Here is a 22085-nt window from a genome sequence, read left to right as displayed (position 1 = left end):
AGATGTATTCTGTGAACCACATTAATATTTTCACCCGAAAATAGAAATAAAAACAATACATTTTGGGGGTTGCCCATACTTAGAACTGAAACTCAGATAAAGTCTGATCTAAAACTACCTATTGAAAAATATTTTCTTTTTTCTATTTGATGATGATGATGATGATCTCTCCGACCGATTTCGGCCATGGCGACCACTTTGACTCCTAGTCGGCACGACGCTGATGCGCCCGAAGATGGTTTAAAATATAGCCTATCTTTACAATGAACTCCCGCGCACAGTGAGGGCACGTGAGCACACCGTTTTGGTAATAATTATAATGAATTTAACTTATTTATGAATTTAATCAAGAAAAACATACTTAATGATATGTCCGACATTTTATCACATTCTTTTATGACGTCATAGTGTGCTCTTCAAACAAATTCCATAGTATTATCGTGTTTTGACGTTTAGTATAAAGTAACTGATTTGCCTATTCACCTAAAAAGTAATATTGCAATTTGAGATTTGCGCGTTTGCGTAAAGGGTGAATAACAAATCTTCTTCCATCGTGTGTTTTATGAGTTGGATTCCAACCAAAGAAACTTGAGCTGCTAAAGGCGCCAGACATGTAACAAATATCAAAAAGCATTCTAGACCGCCAGGCTCTATGTGTTTTAGCTCAAAATGTTTAGGTACTCAGTAAATTGATAAGTGTCAAGTAACACGGTATTTATTTAATTATTATTTTAAATAGAGCTGTTATTTTAGTTAATTACTATCACGTAAACGTTAAAAGCGCCATTTCCCTGTCTATCACTCACTTAGTCCATACATTACGTCTATAGCTTTATTTCCCAAAGGCGCGATTGCGTAATAAATATTAAAAAACAAAGGGTAAATGTTCAGTATTCATTTAAAAAGAGGAGTAACCTAACCGGTTGTTTAGTTCGCCTCAAAAAGTCGGAGTCTAAAGACCTTATGTGAAAAAGGCCGCCGGAGCATTGAGTGTTTGGTTGTGTGAAATATCAGTCCAAATATTTAAAAAAAAGACAAATAGATGAATACATATACAAAAAACTGTTCAGTGTATAGTGCGTGAGATTAGAATTGTCATCAAACATGACTGAAGACTTTAGGTGAGTGTTATAAAAACTTTTTTAATGGAACGTTGAGTTGCAAAGCATCGGACTTGTGCAAAATATAATTAGTAAGTACCTAAGTAAGTACTTCTAAAAATAATTAAATATCTAAGTTTATCAATCGGTAAAACCGCACGATATTACTTACTGGGGTTCTATGTATGAGTGTGTAGGTATTTTGTCTCGATTACGTTTAAAATAAACACTTTATTATTAGTTATAATTTAAAAAAAACACTACATCATGAATTTTCCACTTGATATCAACTCAGAATCATGGTTTGAATCATCCCCCTCAGTATTAATTACGGTGTCCCTAACACCCATACCTACTTGTATGGCTACTGTATGTATTTGTACGGGGTGTAAGTGACATTGCATCGTGACGAATAATGAGGGGGATGACTTTTTTATTCTGAGTTAATATCAAGTGGAATTTTCCATCGCAAAAGTTTAGATTTGTAAATACTTAATAAAAAAAACTAAAAAGAAATCACGATTTTTGCGACGGAAAATTCCACTTGATATTAACTCAGAATCATCCCTCTGAGTACGATGTCACTAACACTCTGTATTGTATTAACATAAACACCACTCCACACAGTCACATGTCGCCGAAAGGCTACCAGCTGCAGGGGCCGAATGAGCCCCAGAAACTTCATTTGCAAGAGAAAGAGGCGCCCAAGCTGAGGAAAACGCCTCGACCCTTTCGTGACAACCTGCGGGAGTTCATGTCGAACACCACGCTCCATGGGTTCCGGTATATCCTGGATGATCAGTACACGTGGGTGGAAAGGTAATGTACATTTAAAGCTCACAAGCGAAGTATCGAATGCTTTCGAGGGCCGTAACAACAGGGGGGGGGGGTATTCTTTACGCAGTTACTTAGTCCCTATCTCTATAAAAAACGATAGACACCAGCAGCCAGCGAACTGGAGGTTAAAAAGGCTACATCAATGCAATTCCTCCAAGAGCACTACTGCTATTTATTTATTTATTTACATTTCACGACTTTACAGTGCAGAGGCGCCAATGCGCCGTGAAACTTTAAATATAAGTAAACAATAATATTGACATTGCGCACTTAGGTATTTTTATATGCGCAAATGTTAAATAGCAATATTGCTTTTTAGATTAATTGATTCAATGTGGCCTTTTTAATCCCCCAGATCGCTCGCTACTGGTCTCTATTGCTTTTTATGGAGATATACTTACCTAGAGACATGTTACGCTACTTTTTTATATGCAGTAGAGCATTGATCATGACCTACTTACTAATTAGTAAGTACCTGATTCTGCCTCAAAGTTGAAAGATTACCTTTCGTCCTTCATTATGCGCACTGCTAAGGAGTGGAATTCTCTGCCGTCTTCTGTATTTTCGAATGCATATAAACCTGGTGCTTTCAAGATCAGAGTGATCAGACACCTTCTGGGCCAGCTCCGGGTGAGAGCCTTCAGCGCTCCCCATTTGTCCGGCCAAGTAGTTAATGCCATCTGCGGCAAATCTACAATAAGTCACGTAAAAAAAAAAAAAAAGGGCCAGCTCCATCTTAGGCCTTCGGGCAAGTCCGGGGCCAAGAGCAAACCCATCAAAGGTAAAAAAAATCCACGATCAGAAATATTATTATCTATTTCAGTTTACCTCTTGTTTACAACTTCTTACTTAATACTACATCTGAGCATCACGCATGTATCCCAAAGGGGTAGGCAGAGGTGTATAGATATACATCCACGCCTCGCCAACTGTGTTTCAAGTTATACCTATTACGTATTATGGGGTGAACCTATTTACATGCGGGCGCAATTCCTAGAGACAACGCCATATCTATGAAACTCAAAATTCAGTTGTACAGAGGTCGTGCCGGGTTGAGAACCCATGATTCTACGATTTAAGTCTCGCGATCACGGATCTTAAAGTCGTGAAGACGGACTATAAAAAGAAAAAGAAGATTTTGAGTTTTATTGATTTGATTTTTCGTTGGTTACAAAACATTTTTCCATCAGCTGCTTTTTATGTAAGTAGGTGTCTGTATTTGTTTTTTGTGCTGACCATGAGAGTAATATCCGGTTGAAGAATTTAGAGATCCTAAATGTGCTTTATTAGCTTTGAATAATAAAACTTACCTAGGCCAACATAACTTATAATCACGGTTTTTATATAAGATATAAGTAAATAAATATTTTGTTTCTTGTCTTGTTTTGGCATAATTTTTTAATTTCTAACTATACTTACCGGGCATCCCTATTAGTTAAAATTTGGCAAATAGAAAGCCATTTTTTTTGACGTGACTTATTGTTTATTTGCCGCTAATGGCATTAACTACTTGGCCGGACAAATGGGGAGCGCTGAGGGTTCTCACCCGGTACAAAATTTAAGACAACAGGCCTAAGGGTGCCCAGTTGTCAAATATTGGCAACTACTTATAGGTAAGTACCTAATGAAAACTGAAATCGAAGATGGTTGCGCCGTTTCTTCTCAAGCATTATTCGAAGTTCTGTTCTATAACAAATGAAAAACAACTACTGTACTTATCACATTTTATACATACATACATAAACTCACGCCTATTTCCCACCGGGGTAAGTAGCGACTATAGAATTCCATTTGCTTCGATCCTGATACACTTCTCACACACATACACACATTTTATGTTGTGTTTTATCTAAGTAATAAATTATTATTCTATTCAAATTCTAGAACTAACCTATAACATTCAAGGGGTCTCCGATGATCGAAATTTTTATTTTTTTTAACATTTCTGAGGACACTGGGAAGTACTTTTCAGGAAGAAAGACAATCGTGAAAATTGTAAGGAGTTATATTTCAAACATAAACTCACGCCTATTTCCCATCGAGGTAAGCAGAGACTATAGACATTAGTAGAGACCTATAATAGTGTATTGGTTTTCTACAAATAAAGTTTTTTTTTGTATATTTCAAATCGCAGGTTATGGTGGGTGGTGATGGTGATAACCAGCGTGGTGGTATGCGCCATCTTCATCCACAAGGTGTGGGTCAAATGGGACGAGACGCCGGTCATCGTCTCCTTCGCTGACACCTCCAACTCCGTGTGGCATGTATGAACTTTGACGTGTTTGTTTTACCATTCACCCATCTGAGGTGTTAAAATGGCCACATCGAAGCAATTCATCTAAGAAAGCAATGTTGCAATGTGACATTTGCGTATATAAAAGTAAGTGCGCAATGCAAACAAATGTCAAAACTTGACACATATTGCTATTTAATACCAATATTGCTTTCTTAGATACACATAGAAGCAATTCATCTAAGAAAGCAATGTTGCAATTTGACATTTGCGCATATAAAAGTATGTGCGCAATGCAAACAAATGTCAAATAGCAATATTGCTTTCTTAGATGAATTGCTTCGATGTGGCCATTTTAAGCCCCCTGTCATCATTGCAGGATCTTCATCTTTAACATTTTCATGGACGGTGGGTAATGGATAAAGTTTCCAAAAAAATCCATACGAGTTAGCACGACGCCTGCTCCTATTAGACTTTCTGCAACGTAGCTTGTATGATAATGGTAGGACAACTAAGCGCTTGTATCATATCTTGTTTTTACTCAAAAACTAGTTTTTCCGAAATATGCGGTGATGGTTAGATGTATCACAAAAAGTCTCGATTTATCGAAGTTATCATTATTAACTTGTTGGATTCATTTTAATTTCAATTTAAAAAGACTTCTTTACTTAATGTTGAATTCTGGTCTATAGGTATTTACATTTAATTATATTATATATTTTTATATTATTTTTCTGGTAGCCCAGTCGTTAGAACGCTTGCCTCTCACTCTGAGGTCGCTGGTTCGAATCCAGCACAGGCCTAAACCAATAATTGTCGAATTTGTTTTTCGAACTCATGTTTGAATCATAAATTATTATCACGCGTTCAGCGGTGAAGGAAAACTTCGTAAGGAAACCCACATTCTAGAGAAATGCATTTTCGGAGGTAAGTATGTGATTTAAGGTCTATAAATTGGAAGGTCAGACAAGCAGTCGCTTCTGTAAAAAACCGGACCTGTCAAATCTTCAGGTTTAAGCGGACCCTGTGAAAAACGGGATAATGCTAAGGTGATGATTATATAGTTTTATATTCATATTTCAGATTCCTTTCCCAGCTGTAACCTTGTGCAGCGAGACAAAGCCTCGACAGAGAGTGTTTAACTTTACCAAAGCATCTTTCGATCGATGGGCTGATCCTACGACCATCAGTCCTGAAGAGTAAGTATTTAGTTTTATTTAGGTCTCACCACAATCTTACTGTTTTTGGGGCACTTATTTAGTTTATTCAAAGTGAAGAAATTCAGTTTTATATAATAATGTCATATCACCCCTATATCTCTAATGGGGTAGGCAGAGGTGTATAGTGCATCCACTCCTCGTATAGTGGGCAAGCCTATTAACATTAGCTGGGCACATAGGAGAAGATCAAGAATTTAATTGCAGAGAAGACGAACGTCATGTTTGGTTTTGCGGACATACTTATGAGATATATTATTGGGACCTAAATGAGGTTTGCTTTTGGACGTGACTTGCCGCAGATGGCATTAACTACTTGGCCGGTCAAATGGGGAGCGCTGAAGGCTCTCACCCGGTACAACATTGAGGGTGCCCAGTTGGGCGCGACCCTCGGCTCAGGGCGTCGTCTGAGAGGAAAAATATTTGAAAGAATTAATCGACCCTAGTGGGCCGATAGCGATAAGCGCTGATTGAGGGAAATCGTCGACCACGCCGGCGGGGTCGGTATCGGGGTCCTGAAGTGATTGGTGTCGCGAGCTGATTGGCTGCATCTATGGCTAGAGTAATCAGAATAATAATAAGTATAAGTCGCTGTGCCCAAGGCGCTGCTGTTATACTAATCAAGCTGTTTTTAAGAGTTTCTAAATAAAGGTACTTACTCATATAAATAGGTTCTGTTTTTTACAGTTTGCAAACTTATTACGACATGTTGTTGTTATGTAACAACGATCGAAGTGATGGTCCAGATTTTGCCAATGTGAGCGCTATCAAAACTCTACAGAGGGTGAGTTTCAAGAAGTTTATTTATTTATTTAAGTACACATACAACAATACATAAACTTTTACAGACAACATTATAAACATAATAAGGGTGTAAGGGTGGGTGTTTGTAGTGTGGAGAATGCTCCACACTACTTTTTTAGGGAAAAATAGGGCAGTGCCTTCCCTCTTAGTAGTACCTACTCTGTCTGACGCGAGTAGTCTATTTCAAAGCCGTACTTAAACTCCTGTCCTTCGCCTCTGAATAGTACTGCTGCGCTCTGTCAGGTTCCAGGTATATAAACTAAACTAAACAAACCAAACTATAGGTATACACTATATAAATAATAAATTAAATATATATTATAACCAATATCATCGAAATATAAATGTAAATACATTTAAATGCTTATGAGGAGAACCAAAGTGATTTAGCACTTTATTTTTGTAGCATCGAGGAGAATTGTTAAAAATATCAATGTTTTTTATCAATGTGGCATTAAATTCGTTGAACGTCGCGCATTTCTTTGTATAATGACAAAATATGCAAAAGGAACGTGAATTCCTGAATTGAGCAAAGGTTTATAGGTTTCTAATGACATTGCAATTAAGGGAGTAACTGCCTACTTAAGTGAGAGGAAATATTTGTTACAAACAACAATTATTTGTATAATATTATGGTGATGTGGTTAGAGTGGACATATATACATGCACTTATAGATATATGTACAGTCATGAGCAATATCATGTACCCACTTTAGAACCCTGTCGCACTAACATATTTGACATTTAATGTGACTTATGGGTCAATTTGTCAAAAAAGTTAATGTGACATGGTATAAAAATGTATAATACATATTAGTACTCGTGACCGTACCTACCCATTTTTGAGAGTATGTACAAATATAAACCATGACACACGGTGTTTAGGGTCCTTACATTTTTCAGAGCAATTCATCTAAAAAACAATATTGCAATTGGACATTTGCGCATATAAAAGTAAGCGCGCAATATCAAGAAGTAGCAATATTGCTTTTTTAAGCGAATTGCTTTAATCTGACCTTTTAAACACCACAGCTCTTGCTTTGTAATGTGTTCTTAATCCTTTATTGACTAATTTTAAGGAAACAAAAAACACTATATCCTTTTGACCTCGACTGTATAAATCCGACTGTATATCCTTTTGACCTCGACTGTATAAATCCGACTGTATATCTTTTTGACCTCGACTTATTTTTTGCCAAACCTTTATTTTTGAAGTCCGTCTTTTATAAACAGTGGGCAATTTATTACATGCATGCCTGACAAGCGAGCACTACGTAACTACTACTTTAAAAAAGCGATATCATGGCCCTTTGGACATTCGATAATAACCAATAGTTAGGAGGTGATTACAATGTTCAGTTGATCCTTATCATTGACATTACGTTGATATAGACGGTAGTTACCATCTATGTTAGAGCGATACAGAAAATTCACGTAAGTTTACTAGACCGCATCTCATACCAAAATCTGACATTATGGACAAAACGGGAACCCAGAATGTATCATATATGTATACACGTTTACTCTATAGATTTTTGCCTCTACTACCCTTAACAGCTTGACTAGATAGAGAAATAGGCTCTTATTATCTCAAAGCGTACGAGTATGAACACCTTTCGTTGGTTCATGTACTTATTAGGAGGTTTCTTAAAGTCCGACATTTCCGGACACAATAGTTAAAATAACACAATAAACAATACACAATAGTTACTCTCTGCTTACCCCGGTGGGAAATAAGCGTGAGTTTAAGTATGTATGTATGGAATAGTTAAACAAGGGGATTTGGATTTTAAAAGAACATTCGGTCTTATGATTCACTCGGGCTAAGTATATAAGCATAGAATAACGAATAATACTACGTATAGAACGGCAACTTTCCGCTCCCCACCAGCGTCTGAGCTAGGTTGACCATAGTTTAGTCATAGAATAAAAAAATATATAAGTACATTAATGAATGTAGAAATAGGAACATTACAACTTCGCTAGGCCCTCAGCTCCAGTTAAATAAAAAACCAACAAAAAGAGCAAAGAATCTGGTATTGATTGCAGCTGGCGCCAACCCTAGACGAGGTGTTCCTAGCGTGCCTGTGGGATAACCTGACGTGTCCACAGATGTTCACCCACACGCTCACCAAGGACGGCTACTGCTTCACCTTCAACATGCTCTCCGCTGAAGAGATGTTCCGAATGGAGAAGTACCTACTTATGTTATTTTTGCCTATCCGAATCCACTGCCAGGCAAATAGGCCATTCGCAAAGCCAGTTTTATATAATATAGAACTTCTCCATAGACAACTGGCGTTGAATGTTGTTGTTTACAATTTAATACATTAATATATTTGTAAACATCCTGTATTATATAACCACGCCTATTTTCCACCAGGGTAAGTTGAGACTATGGAATTCTATTTGCTTCTACCCACCTCTCTTGCACGCTCGCCGGTTCAGAGTAGATCGTACTGAACCTTTTTTAAGGACATGTTCTCTGCCAGCCCCCAGCCTTCGCTTTATATACTGCTTTCGTAAAGTTATTATTAGGAATATTCTTCATCTGCTCTACGTGTCAAAACTAACTACCGACATAATACAATGAGTATTATGTCGGTAGTTAGTTTTGACACGTAAAAAATGGTTATTTTTTAGCAAAGAAGCGTATTTGTATTTGTTCAGTCACCTTAGTTTCCTGGTGTACTTCTCTTCAAAACCTTTATGACTACTTTGACTACTACTATGACTAAGGAACCTGTCTGCTGTCGTATAAACACGTTGGCAATAGGTTCACGTTTTACCACGACTTCGCCTGGTTATGTTCGGTATCTACGGGATTCTTTACAAGAAAAAGCAGTTATACGAGTAGATAATTTTTTGGCGTGTCTTTCTTGATTTTCCTGGCATTAACTACTAGGCCATAAATACGAGTAGTAATATTTATACCTTATATTTACTTTCCAGTCTTCACAAGGATTATTATCACGTAGCAGGACATAACAGAAGCGAATGGACTTTAGAAAGGGGATATCCTCAAGACGCTTCCGTCAACACCTACCCTCTAAGAGGTCCGGTGAGTTTAAACATGCATTTTGCACCGTAGCGTGATGGTATCTTACCTCTGTACATAGGGAATGCAATCCTGACTCGAGATTGCAAATTCGAGATCCCGCGGGATTGGACATATCAATCTCGCGAGATCCCGAAATTTTCGAGATGACTGAAAACGATGATAACTGCTTGTTTGTGATAGTGGGGTTAGAACAAAACAAAACAAAACAAAATATCTTTTGAAAGAAAACAAACCTTTATTCTTTAATATTACTAACTAAATAATTAGGTTTTCTTTGGAAGCAGCATAATCAAAACAAAAAGTATAGCTTAAGGAGATTCGCCCAATCCCGTCAATCTCGAACGGAATGTCGTCATGTTATGCTTCGGGATTGATTTTGAAAACTAAGACGAGATCTCGCGAGATCGGGATTGCATTCCCTATCTGTATATAAGTTCGAACCGGATATTTGCAAATAGACAAAATATTCTGTGTATCTTCCGGTGGTCTAGCTTAATATTTAGTAGATAAGAACAGAAAACTGAAATAGACAATATTTCTGACCGTGGAATGTTGCAACTTTGAGGCGGAAAGAATAGGTCACAGAAAACACTTATACCTAAGTAAGTATATTAAACAGTAAATAATGTTTGTATGTTGTAGAGTTATGGAGGTGTGGAGTTCGAGGTTATTCTACTGACGGACATTCGAGATTTGGATCAAGTTTGCCGAGGACCCGTGCAAGGATTTAAAGTGAGTTTGTACTTTGTTTTTGTTCGTACAGATATATCAGTATATCTCTCTCGTTCAGTTCTGCTCTGCACCTAAGTCCCCTGGTAGTAACGGCTTCCGAATACATCCCAATTAGGGACGGTAATAAAAAAAAACAGCTCCCAAAGGACTATAATATACGATCCTGATGACCCGATAACTCTAGCCGTATAGGCGGCCAATCAGCACGCGACAACAAACACTTCAGAAGTTTTTCCTCTTTCAGCGCTCATCGCTACGGCCGACTTTACGTTCGATTGATTATTAAGTATAATATAAATTCTCTCAAGCGACGCTCTGAACCGAGGGGCGCGCCCAACTGGACACCTTCAGGTCTGATGTCTTAAATGATTAAAGATTGATGGCGGCACCCTGAATAAATAAATAAAATATAATTAATAGTCGTCGTGAGCGACTACTGTTTCTAACATTCATGTCATCATCATCATCATCATCAGCCCATTAACGTCCCCACTGCAGGGGCACGGGCCTTCACGGGATACGAGTAGGGAGAACGGGCCTTAAACCATCACGCGGGCCCAGTGTGGATTGATGGTTATTAACGACTTCTAATGCAGCCGGGACCAACGGCTTAACGTGCCTTCCGAAACATTCATGTATTTTGTTGTATTTGTATAATTCTTATTCTGTAGATCTGGCTCCACAACCCGGCAGAGTTACCAAACATGGGCCAGAACTTCTTCCGTCTACCCATCAAATTTCAATCCGCCGCGGCTATCACCCCTAGAGTCATGGACACTTCAGAGGGGCTGAGGCACTATCCTCCGCGCAAGTAAACTATTGTAGTTTGGCTATAGTATTAATGTGTACATGTATATAATTTTATTTATAAGTAAATAAAAAAGAGGTACCGGTCATTGTACGTGGGAACCTAACACACCCAAGAGCCAGGAGTTAAATACGACATAAAATAGGCATAAACCATTCTGTTTTTTGTCACACGCGTTTTTAAAATGAAGTCTAAAAATATCGTTTTCAGGCGTCAGTGTTACTTTCCGGAGGAAAGGTACCTCCGCTTCTTCCGGACTTATACCCAGAGGAACTGCGAGCTGGAGTGTTCTTCCAACCACACTGCGAGGCGGTGCGACTGTGTGCCTCTGTATATGCCTCGTAAGTTTTATAACTATTGCTTTGGGTTTTCAGAAATCTTGCATTTGCCGGTCTTTTTATCATTTTGTTGTGTTCAATAAATGAGAAGTCACCTTTAAGTAATTTTAAATTGGGTTTATTCGAGACTGACACTGTTACATGTTAAAAATTAAGATCAAAGAGAATGTGTGTTGCCACAGTAAAATTATGTGTGTATCTAACACAATTGGGGCGGGCATGAACCCTTTACACTATAGATGACTAACTTAATATTTTATGCTAACTTAAAAATAGAAAACAACTATCCTTAGAATAGTAAAAATGCAAAATTATCACTTTGTACTATGATTTACACCAAAGGTGAGTTTATTGAGCGTGAGCTTATTTGTTACGTTATGACAAGGTTGGCCCTTGTTATAATATATCATAAGCATACTACCAGATATCCCAATTGGGACAGTCGGAAGTACATCCATCGCAAGATGAACTAAGTACCTACACCTCACCGAGTTTTCTGTTAAACCATTGTCGTGTAGATACAACGAAGAATTTCATCCAGCAGTACATTAATTGGCAACCAGATGACGCCAGAAGAATTATAGTGTTTTATGTAAAATACCTAATAAAACAGAGCGTTCCTCATTAGTTCAATCAAATAATAAATGCAATCGAGACAAAAATAACTTACAATAAGTCACATCTACATAAATAAGTTTCTTGTTTAATCCATGGCTTTGAATTAAACCTTGATCTTCAAAACAAACGTTTCCGTACCTATTTGTGATGATATTTAAAAAAAAAAACTATATGGTAGGTATTATAACACCGACTTAGAAACCACATACTCGGTTAACAAGTTTTGTTCCACTTTGTAGTGTTTACATAAGTACATAAACACATCTTATTGTAATACACGTAGGTATAATTAAATATACAAATGAATATGTAATTATTATTATTATTATTAGTAACACTCAGTGTCCCACTGCAGGCATATGTAATATATTATAAAATACTTGAATCGATATAATCGATTCACATATATATTCTGTCGTCTCGGGCAATGCACTACGCGGTGGCCACAATTAAAAAGTAAACGTACGGGTATGTACGGGGGTGGAGTGAAGACGTAGTGTGTGGCAACGAGCCGATATTTATTTATATAATTATATTGAGACCAATACACTACATATTTTGGCGACGAGGAGGTGAGTATCTGTTTTGTTTAAAAGGAAAGGGAATAACATTAAGAACTGCAACTGTATGTATTAGAAAATTGTTCAGCGGCGGGATGTTTGAACGCGAGCAGGAACGGACAGACTATCATCTTTTGATAAGTAAAAAAGTCCAGAAGAATCAATTATGATGTAACTAAATAGTTTTCTTATCATTTGTAGTAATGTAAATAAGTAATCCTCATAAGGATTATCGCGAAGGAATATCGCGAAAACCCGCCAAGTTATTATTTTTTAATTTATTGGTAACTAGTGTTGTCAATGCGATATTCAAATAATCGAAAAATATATTTTTGGCCTGGTTTCAGAGTCGATGGCTAAATATTTAAATTATTTGATGAAGTTATTTTTAAACATTTTTATTTGTTTTTTTTAATTGTTAAACGACTGTGACTTTATTATATGAACGTTGTAAATTTAATTTATTATCAAATCCTTTTAAAACTAGATACTTACCTTAAAAAAAAGGATTGTTTTTTTTATTATTCGGCATTTAAATAGAATAGAAATAGTTTATTATTTCTTTTATATATTTTGTCATTTACAATTAACAAAATATATAAAAGAAATTCTGCAAAACAAATTGTGATCTAGTGGTGGTCTTTGACCATGCCTTAAATGGCGATATGGTGGTCTTTGACCATGCCTTAAATGGCGATATGGTGGTCTTTGACCATGCCTTAAATGGCGACTTGGTGGTCTTTGACCATGCCTTAAATGGCGATATGGTGGTCTTTGACCATGCCTTAAATGGCGATATGGTGGTCTTTGACCATGCCTTAAATGGCGACTTGGTGGTCTTTGACCATGCCTTAAATGGCGATATGGTGGTCTTTGACCATGCCTTAAATGGCGACATGGTGGTCTTTGACCATGCCTTAAATGGCGACTTGGTGGTCTTTGACCATGCCTTAAATGGCGATATGGTGGTCTTTGACCATGCCTTAAATGGCGATATGGTGGTCTTTGACCATGCCTTAAATGGCGACTTGGTGGTCTTTGACCATGCCTTAAATGGCGTTACGGTGGTCTTTGACCATGCCTTAAATGGCGATATGGTGGTCTTTGACCATGCCTTAAATGGCGACTTGGTGGTCTTTGACCATGCCTTAAATGGCGACTTGGTGGTCTTTGGCCATGCCTTAAATGGCGACTTGATAGTTTTGGATCATGCCTTAATTGGCAATATGGTGGTGATCGACCATGCCTTAAATAAAGAAATCAGTTGTCGTTGGTCGTGCGAGTTGGGTGGTCCATTTCAATGGTCCATGCATCCAAATGAATAGAACAGAACAAAAAATTGTGTACTACAAGGGGGCGACACGCCTAGGAGCAGGACAGTGACGTCATTTGAAGTTTTCACAAAATAGTAATAAAAGGGCATAAAAGTATGTTCATTGAAATAAAAGGGTCTAAATCAGCATAGGTCGCGGCGTGAACCACGACCCTGGTATTATGTGGACTCTGCTGAGTGAGGCATGAATACTGTGTGCGATTTCAAGAGAAATGATTGCTTACAGCATGGCAATCTAAACGATAGAAAAAAATACACTGTGGTCCTGTGGTACGACATGTTGCTTCTCAGTCGGGGAGCGAGGGTCTGATCCTCGGTGCCGGACTTGTACTGGTGGGTAATTGGTTTGTCTTGAGTGTGGTTTTCGCTGGGACGGTTGGCTCGACCGTTGTGTGCGGCGGTATGGCTCACTTATCACGTTGGTCTGACTGAGGGCTTGGTGAGGTGTGGGTGCTTGGTTCGTCTTGCGATGGATGTGTCTTTGACTGCTCCGGTTGAGATGTAGTCGTGAGCTTATGTTATAAAAATATATATATATTGTAAAGGTGAAGGTGATGGTTGTTTGGTGATTGGTTTGTCGCTGTTAGATAATAGCGATGGAAGAAGGATTTGAATATTTTATTGAAGCAGCTGGCATTGATACAACAGTTAAAAAGAGACCTTGCTTGTTGCATTTTAGAGGACATGAACTACAATACATATTCAACAATATTCCGGGAGCTTATGTCGCTGCTTATGGGGAAGACGTTTTCAATATTTCTATAAAACGGTGAATGAATATTTGACTCTAAAGCAAAGTCTACGAAGTTCATAATATTTTTCGACTCCTCGCAAACGGGAATCATAAGGTAGCAAGAGTGTATTCACAAACATGGAAAAAAAAGGTGCTTCGGATGAGTTACGGAAGAAAACCTTAGGTGAGGAAATAAGTTAACACAAGGTTGTACTTGCAGCGAATGCGAATAATAAATACATTCAAAAGCTGTTGAACGACAGATAGTAGATTTCAAAAATACAGACACAGGTTGTCAATAAGATACTTAACTTCAAATACAGTACAGTCAAATCTGACAATAATTGGAACAAGAGTGTGAAAGATGTGGAAGCAAGAGACACATTGCTCGAGACATAACACGTCCCGCGACAGGAACAATATGCTAAAAATGTGGGATACTTAAGTGGACACTTCCGCAACTAATGTAAGACGAGACCAACACGAAAAATAGGAAAATTGACGCAGATGTAGAATCTAAAAAGAGGGAAAATTTGAGAAACAAGTAATAATGAAGGAACATCCAACATGAAGTCTAGTTGCAAACAAATTGATAATAATAAACTATTTATTTAAGGCTAGAAAGATCCATATAATAAATACCTTAACCATTCAATGAAGCTTGATTTGTTATTTGAACCCTCTCTAACTAAATATAATAAACTATTGTAAACTCGTAAAACTTGGACCTTCCTAACAGCTCTTGAACGATGGTGGATGAGAGGTTCTGATAGGGGGGATATGGCTTGAGGTGCACCTACCCCATATGGGTTGATGATTAAATATCCTGAGGTCGGTAAATGGACAAACATGAATATGCACTTGTACAGTTAACTGGAACAGAACTCGCATGCCGATAGCTGTGGCATATCAACAAATGATCCAAAACAACGGGAGGTGTTAGGGAAGTGACGGTGAAACACCAAATTCGAAGGGTATGGAAATTTTGAAAGTGTGTTATCAGCGAGGCATCTAGCCAGGACATGAAGTTGGTGCCAGGACCGATGTTAATCAGAGAGGTTGATATCGTTACAACCTAAGTATACATACCTATGAAATATTAAATAAAAATACTTTAAAAAAGAACAGAAAACTTGTGGTGCTATTGGGAAAGAAAAATATTTATCGGCCTGAAAAGTGAAATTTCTTGGACATGAGCTCTCTGAAGAAAGAAAAAAAAACTTTAGAAAAATATACAATACAACATAAATCTCTTTATTGCACTTAAAACAAACTTATTAAACAAATATAAATAACAAATGTACCTATGTTTTCTATCCAAGATTCTCTACAACTCAAAGCAGAAAATTCATGAAATTAATTGATGATTGAATTGATTTCATGCCATAATACGTAAGAGAGTGGTCTCTCTCTCTCTCTCTGTATTTAATTTAATTTTTTTATAGTTTTTTAATTTCTTATTGTAAATTAAAGCTTAATTATGACAATGATTTTTTTGGTATGTCGAAATATGGACCCTGTGATGTCTGAATTAAAGAACATATTATTATTAAAGCGATTGCAGAAAATCAAAGTTTCTTAATGTTGGTAAATTTTATTGGCAAATGGATAAGTACCAACCGAATTTAACAACAATAAGGCTATACCGCGACAAAAACCTGGAAGGAACAAAAATATCATAGAAAGTAGGCACTAACTGGGAGAAACTTAATTGAAAAGCGTCCCTAAATTATTATTTATAACACACCGAACACCGTTACCGACAAAACACCTGCAGAGATATATGTGACGCGTAATAACTACAAAGACCTGGAAACAAAAAAAATAATAACAAAGAACATAAAGAGAAAGGGAAAGACTATGCCGACAAAAGACGACATGCGATGATGCGACACAAAACCAAAATAGGTGGATGTCGAAGACAGGAGTTGCTTGAATTAGGTACGAGCCAACTACCCTGCTGTAGAATAAAAAAAAGATGGAAACCTTGAACTACTGAACAATGAAACAGGGCAGCAAATTAAAGGTAACATTCCATTGTCCAGTTGAAGAAAGTTTAAGGGCAGTAATGGACAAGATGCTAAAAAATGTTATTTCATAATTAAACTTCTAACGATTTGGTTAAAAGATTTATTGAGGAGACTTTTATTATATTATGGCTCAATATTAATACAAACTAGGAATGAATAGTTGATTAAAATAAAGGTTTGTCAAAACAAGGAAGGGATGTAGTGTTTAAATAAGTACATAAACACATCTTATTGTAATACACGTAGGTATAATTAAATATATAAATAAATATGTAATTATTATTATTAGTAACACTCAGTGTCCCACTGCAGGCATATGTAATATATTATAAAATACTTGAATCGATATAATCGATTCACATATATATTCTGTCGTCTCGGGCAATGCACTACGCGGTGGCCACAATTAAAAAGTAAACGTACGGGTATGTACGGGGGTGGAGTGAAGACGTAGTGTGTGGCAACGAGCCGATATTTATTTATATAATTATATTGAGACCAATACACTACACACTTTATAATTGCACTGCATTGTACCGAAGTGTGTTTACGAAAGCCATTCTTACAAGGAAATTACAAAATAGTAATTTTTGTATCATCATCACTAAAAGAGCTACGCACTTGTCGGTGTAGAATTCCTTTCCATGCTACTTTCTAAGGAAAAATAGAGCAGTGGTTTCCCTCTTGCTTTCTGCCCAATGGGGCAGTAATTTGTATAACACTGTAATTCCATTTACGTGCTTTGCCCATAATAAAATGATATAAAAAGGGCAACTACCATGTTGATTAATTGCTAATCGACCTTCGTTTAATTAACTAATAGACGTGGGTCATACATTACTAATTGGGTTAATAGAGTGCCTTTATGTGATGTTAAATATTAATTGCATTCCGTGTAGGTACTTGCCTTTTTCTTTTTTGGGCAGTTCGGTGGCTCGACATCTGCCTGCACAATACTCCATCTCAGCAGCGGGACGTACCTAATTGTCTATGTATATTGAGTTATGTTATGTAGGTATGTCGTGTAGGTAGGTCAGAAGGGGTCAGATATAAGAAGAAAATACATACTTACCAGATTTTTTATGAATTTATGCACTTGATGCCTGCCTATGAAGGGTGGAGAAAAGAAAGAGACGCCTTTTGTCAGCAGTAGGACAGTGGCCCTGCGGATTTCCTGCAGACACGTCCTAATTTTTTTTTTTAAGTTACTTATAAGTATGATTGACAAGTGTTAATTTTAAAATGGATGAATAACCGGGGCGAATAAAATAGGCATCTCACTGGTATGCAACCCGTTTGATGTGTGCTGTCAACTTAATTCTGTCGGGTTATTGGCCAATATAAAAAATGGGAGAGGGCCAATATAAAATTGACGTGTGTTCTATAAATTTTATGCCTGTCGATTACCCGTCCCTTTCCTTTTGATGGTGTCTACGGGAATCAGGACCAATACTTATGTTTTTGTTTATAATTTATTTCACAGATGGCCCGGAGACGAAAGTATGCGGCGGTGGCAAAAAGAGTTGCATAATTCAAGCTTTAGGTAAGTTCTTGAATTTCAGTAAAAAGTAATTTAAGTAAATAAGGTATCTGCTAAAGGAGCTCGGTGGCGCAGCGGTAAACGCGCTCGGTCTGCGATTGTTGAAGTTAAGCAACTTTCGCTAAGGCCGGTCATAGAATGGGTGATCACAAAAAAAAGTTTTCATCTCGAGCTCCTCCGTGCTTCGGAAGGCACGTTAAGCCGTTGGTCCCGGCTGCATTAGCAGTCGTTAATAACCATCAATCCGCACTGGGCCCGCGTGATGGTTTAAGGCCCGATCTCCCTATCCATCCATAGGGAAGGCCCGTGCCCCAGCAGTGGGGACGTTAATGGGCTGATGATGATGACCTGCTGAAAGAGCTAAATAAAAAAATATCCGTGAGCAATAGAGCCGTGGTAGCGCAGTTGGAAGAACGCTTTACTCTCACTGTGAGGTCGCAGGCTCTAATCCCAGTATGGGCCCAAACAATGATTTACGAATTTGTTTTTGAATTCATGTTTGATTGTTGACTAAATTAGATGATCACACGGCGCACCAAGACATTGAATGATGTGGAAAGTTTTATGATACGGTCGTCGTCTCATACAGGGTGTTAGTGACATCGTAACGAATACTGAGGGGATGATTCAGCCAATGAAAAATTCCACTTGATATTAACTAAGAAAAATCAGCTGAATCATCGCTCCCAGTATTTGTTACGATGTCACTTACACTCCTTACAAGTACGTACAGGTGTCCATACAAGTACGTATGAGTGTTAGTGACACCGTAACGAATACTGGGGGGATGATTCAGACCATGATTCTGAGTTGATATCAAGCGGAATTTCCAATCTGAAAACTCATGAAAATTTTAGTGCTTTTTTAAATTATTTTCAGTACAAGTTATTGTACTTTTGCTACGGAAAATTCCACTTGATATCAACTCAGAATCATGGTCTGAATCAACCTTCAAACTTATCGTTACGATGTCACTAACACTATAATATTCGTTCCCATTGGCCATGCTCCCGCGTTACCGAACAATAAACTTAATTAATTAATTATTATTTCACAGAGGAGCTCTCGCTATCCAAGTCCTCGTTAAAACCGGAGTCGAAGGAGGAAGTCCACCAATGCGACTGTCTGCAAGCTTGCACCGAGTTGAAGTATGACGCTGAGGTGTCCCAGGCGGTGTACGACCTCACCACTTACAGGAGGAATCCTAACCCTGATATTGCTAATGAATCGTGAGTACCTACTACCATTAAATTTTCACCAGATGAGAGCCCTCGGCGCTACCTATTTCTCCGGCCAATCTTATACATATAAGTGGCGGCCCTAGCAAAGTATTTCGGTGGTGCGAGACCTTACAGTGGCGCTCCTCAAAATACATTTTTTTTCGTAAATTTACGGCCACCCATTAAATGAATGAGTTTTATGTGGCTGCTAAGAGGTCTAATTCACAGGACAGGTGTGCTCAATTCAGTTACTCCCCTGTAGAGCCGGGGCTGCCAGGCTCAACCAAAACAGGACCAGGGTTTTGCCCACCCTAAAACGGCGCCCACTCGCACCCCATAATCAGTACCGAAATACGAAAAAGTAATTAAATAACAGTCTCTAACGCCTCAACACCTATCTGGTCCACGATGGTCTAACAGAAAGATTGGTGACGGTACTTAAGTAGTTCATCTTGCAAAAGATGTACCTTCATTGTTACCTATGCTTTCTACTCAATTTCAAACTCAATATGTTCTATTCTCAAACGACGCCCTGAGCCGAGGTTCGCGCCACCCTCAGGCCTGTTTTCTTAAACGTTGTACCGGGTGAAAGCCTTCAGCGCTCCCCATTTCTCCGGCTAAGTAGTTAATGCCATCTGCGGCAAAACTACAATAAGTCACGTCAAAAAAAAAAATGTTATGCTCTAATGGTCTAGTGGTTTGATCGCTCCACCAACGATCTGGAAGTTTGTGTTTGAAGCCCGAGGAGGATGTTATTCAAATGCCCCAAACTTATTAATTTCGGTGGCGCATATATTTTCTTGGGCAGAAGGCAAGAGAGAAACCACTGCTCTATTTTTGCCTAAAAAGTACGTTAGTATGGAGGTTGCTACACCGATAAGGGCGTGGCTCTTAAATTAGTGATGATATATTTTCTTAATGTTGGCTATCTCAAATTCAAAAATATCGTTATTCAGTAGGTAACATAGTTACACTTTGAATCGTCAATTTTTACATAACGAACGTCTCATCCGCCTAAAACTACTGCAGCTTCTCACAACCTGTATAGCCGGGGAAAAGAAGCTGCAAGAAAAACCTCGGCACAGGGCCCTAGACGTTCTTTAAAAAAATAAAAGAAACACAAAATATTGGTATACAATTGAATAATTTAGCTGCCTAATATCAGTTCTCAGACAGTAATCCCATGCATTCATATCTTCTAAATAATCACTTAATTTTATAATAAGTAACAATAATAATAATAATAAAAACACTTTATTGCACACAAATACACAAAACATAACACACATAACATACATAAGTAACCTTTTTTGTAAAGTTTTTGTTTAACTACTGTGTTAATATGTACTTTATTATATAGGCTATTTAATTTGACTGACAAAAGGTATTCTAATAATGAGCCATTGCAAAAGCAAGAATTGAGTAGGTATCCCTGCTTCACTGAGCTTTTTCTTATACCAACGTGATATGGTATAGGCCAGATGTTAAGCCATACTCGCTCTGTAATGGTCAACTCAAGCCACGAGTCTTCAGTGACCTATTGAAGTCCTCTGTATTTTGTCCGTCATCCAGGAGGCTACCGTCAGGGCTGGTGGTCTACTTCGCCGAGGAGTTGTTCACGTCACTGCGCCGCTCGGAGCTGTACGGCGGCGTGGACTTCCTCGCCAACTGCGGCGGTATCATGGGGCTGTTCATGGGCTTCTCCTTCCTTAGTCTTGTTGAGATCATCTACTATTTCACTATGAGGTAAAATTGCATCATCATCATCATCATCATCGCGTCCAAGCCGTGTCCGGCGACGGCGACTCCTAAATGTCTATCCCAGGTCGTTGTTATGATACGCTCTAATGTGGCTAGCAAAACCGAACTTCTATTTGAAGGTTCGGCCACATGGCGCACAGAATAACTGGCCAGCAGAATTAAACGTATAGTTTTAGGAGGGCTTCTGTCGAGTCTTCCGTAAAATTGCATAACATCATTATGATAGCATAACAAGTATAACCGACAACAAGTATTCCCGTCCTTCGAGAACGGCCTCTGTGGTCCAGTGGTGGGGACATGTCACAAAAATCTATTTGTATTTCCTAGTTTGGTTAGGACATCACAGGCTGATCACCTGATTGTCCAAAAAGTAAGATGATCCGTGCTTCGAAAGTCACGTTAAGCCGTTTGTCCCGGTTACTACTTACTGATGTAAGTAAGTAGTCGTTACATGAGCCATGTCAGGGGCCTTTGGCGGCTCAATAATAACCCTGACACCAGGGTTGATGAGGTTGGTAATTCACCTCACAACCTACACTATAGAAGAAGTATTCCCGATGGGGTAAGCAAAGGTGCATAGTACTATAACACCCACTTCTCGCCAGTGTAGTCTGTTAACCAGGCACAAATTCTGAAAACCATGTGATATCAATTGTTTATGATCTAAACGTGAAATCAAAGCTAAAAGTCGTGTTTAAGTTTATGTCTTGGGATTCTATTATTTCGAACCCATTACATATGGTTTTAGTTTAGTTTAGTTATAGATACCTATTACCATTACCCGGTCATCATCATCATCATCATTGGCCTTATACGTCTGTTTCAGACGATTTATGGCGTCATTGCCTCGAAGAAATGCACCCAGTACAAATCTGGGAATCCACGTGATATCAATTATTTGTCTTTCGACCGTGTCAGGAGTTCTTAGAAGTAGCTACTTAGTGGGTATTATGTTATATTTAATGCACAAGTAATATACGATTTCTTTGTTTCAGATTATGGTGTCAAATACGAAGGTCTGCTACAGTTGTTGCAGCAGAGTAAATTAATGAAGTACCTACGGTATCTACTTACTTAATTAGTTATAAGTTTTGAATCTCGAGTTGTGGCCATAATAATCAAATTAACAATAAATAAAAAGTAATAGAACTATTGTTTAA

The 22085-nt window shown here is 38.0% G+C and overlaps 1 protein-coding gene across 1 annotated transcript; it reads left to right on the top strand.

Annotated features, from left to right (window-relative positions):
* The first annotated feature begins 929 nt into the window (after positions 1-929).
* On the top strand, positions 930-22034 carry LOC126374676 (pickpocket protein 28-like). Its single transcript, XM_050021388.1, has 14 exons — positions 930-1121; positions 1728-1919; positions 4072-4201; positions 5254-5369; positions 6075-6171; positions 8241-8386; positions 9144-9252; positions 9895-9984; positions 10656-10795; positions 11003-11133; positions 17888-17947; positions 19002-19173; positions 20737-20910; positions 21921-22034. Exons 1-14 carry the CDS (start codon positions 1105-1107, stop codon positions 21967-21969), a joined length of 1623 nt encoding a protein of 540 aa, XP_049877345.1. The 5' UTR covers positions 930-1104; the 3' UTR covers positions 21970-22034.
* Positions 22035-22085: the final 51 nt, after the last annotated feature.

The sequence above is a fragment of the Pectinophora gossypiella genome, chromosome 17 (assembly GCF_024362695.1).
Source record: "Pectinophora gossypiella chromosome 17, ilPecGoss1.1, whole genome shotgun sequence".
NCBI lineage: Eukaryota > Metazoa > Arthropoda > Insecta > Lepidoptera > Gelechiidae > Pectinophora > Pectinophora gossypiella.
This window is presented reverse-complemented; position numbering and strand designations above follow the sequence as displayed.

Excerpts from the sequence above, each read along its gene's own strand:
- LOC126374676 (XM_050021388.1), top strand. Across the intron at positions 10,796-11,002 it reads AGGCACTATCCTCCGCGCAA|GCGTCAGTGTTACTTTCCGG; the intron begins GTAAACTATTGT and ends TATCGTTTTCAG. Across the intron at positions 17,948-19,001 it reads TTGCATAATTCAAGCTTTAG|AGGAGCTCTCGCTATCCAAG; the intron begins GTAAGTTCTTGA and ends ATTATTTCACAG.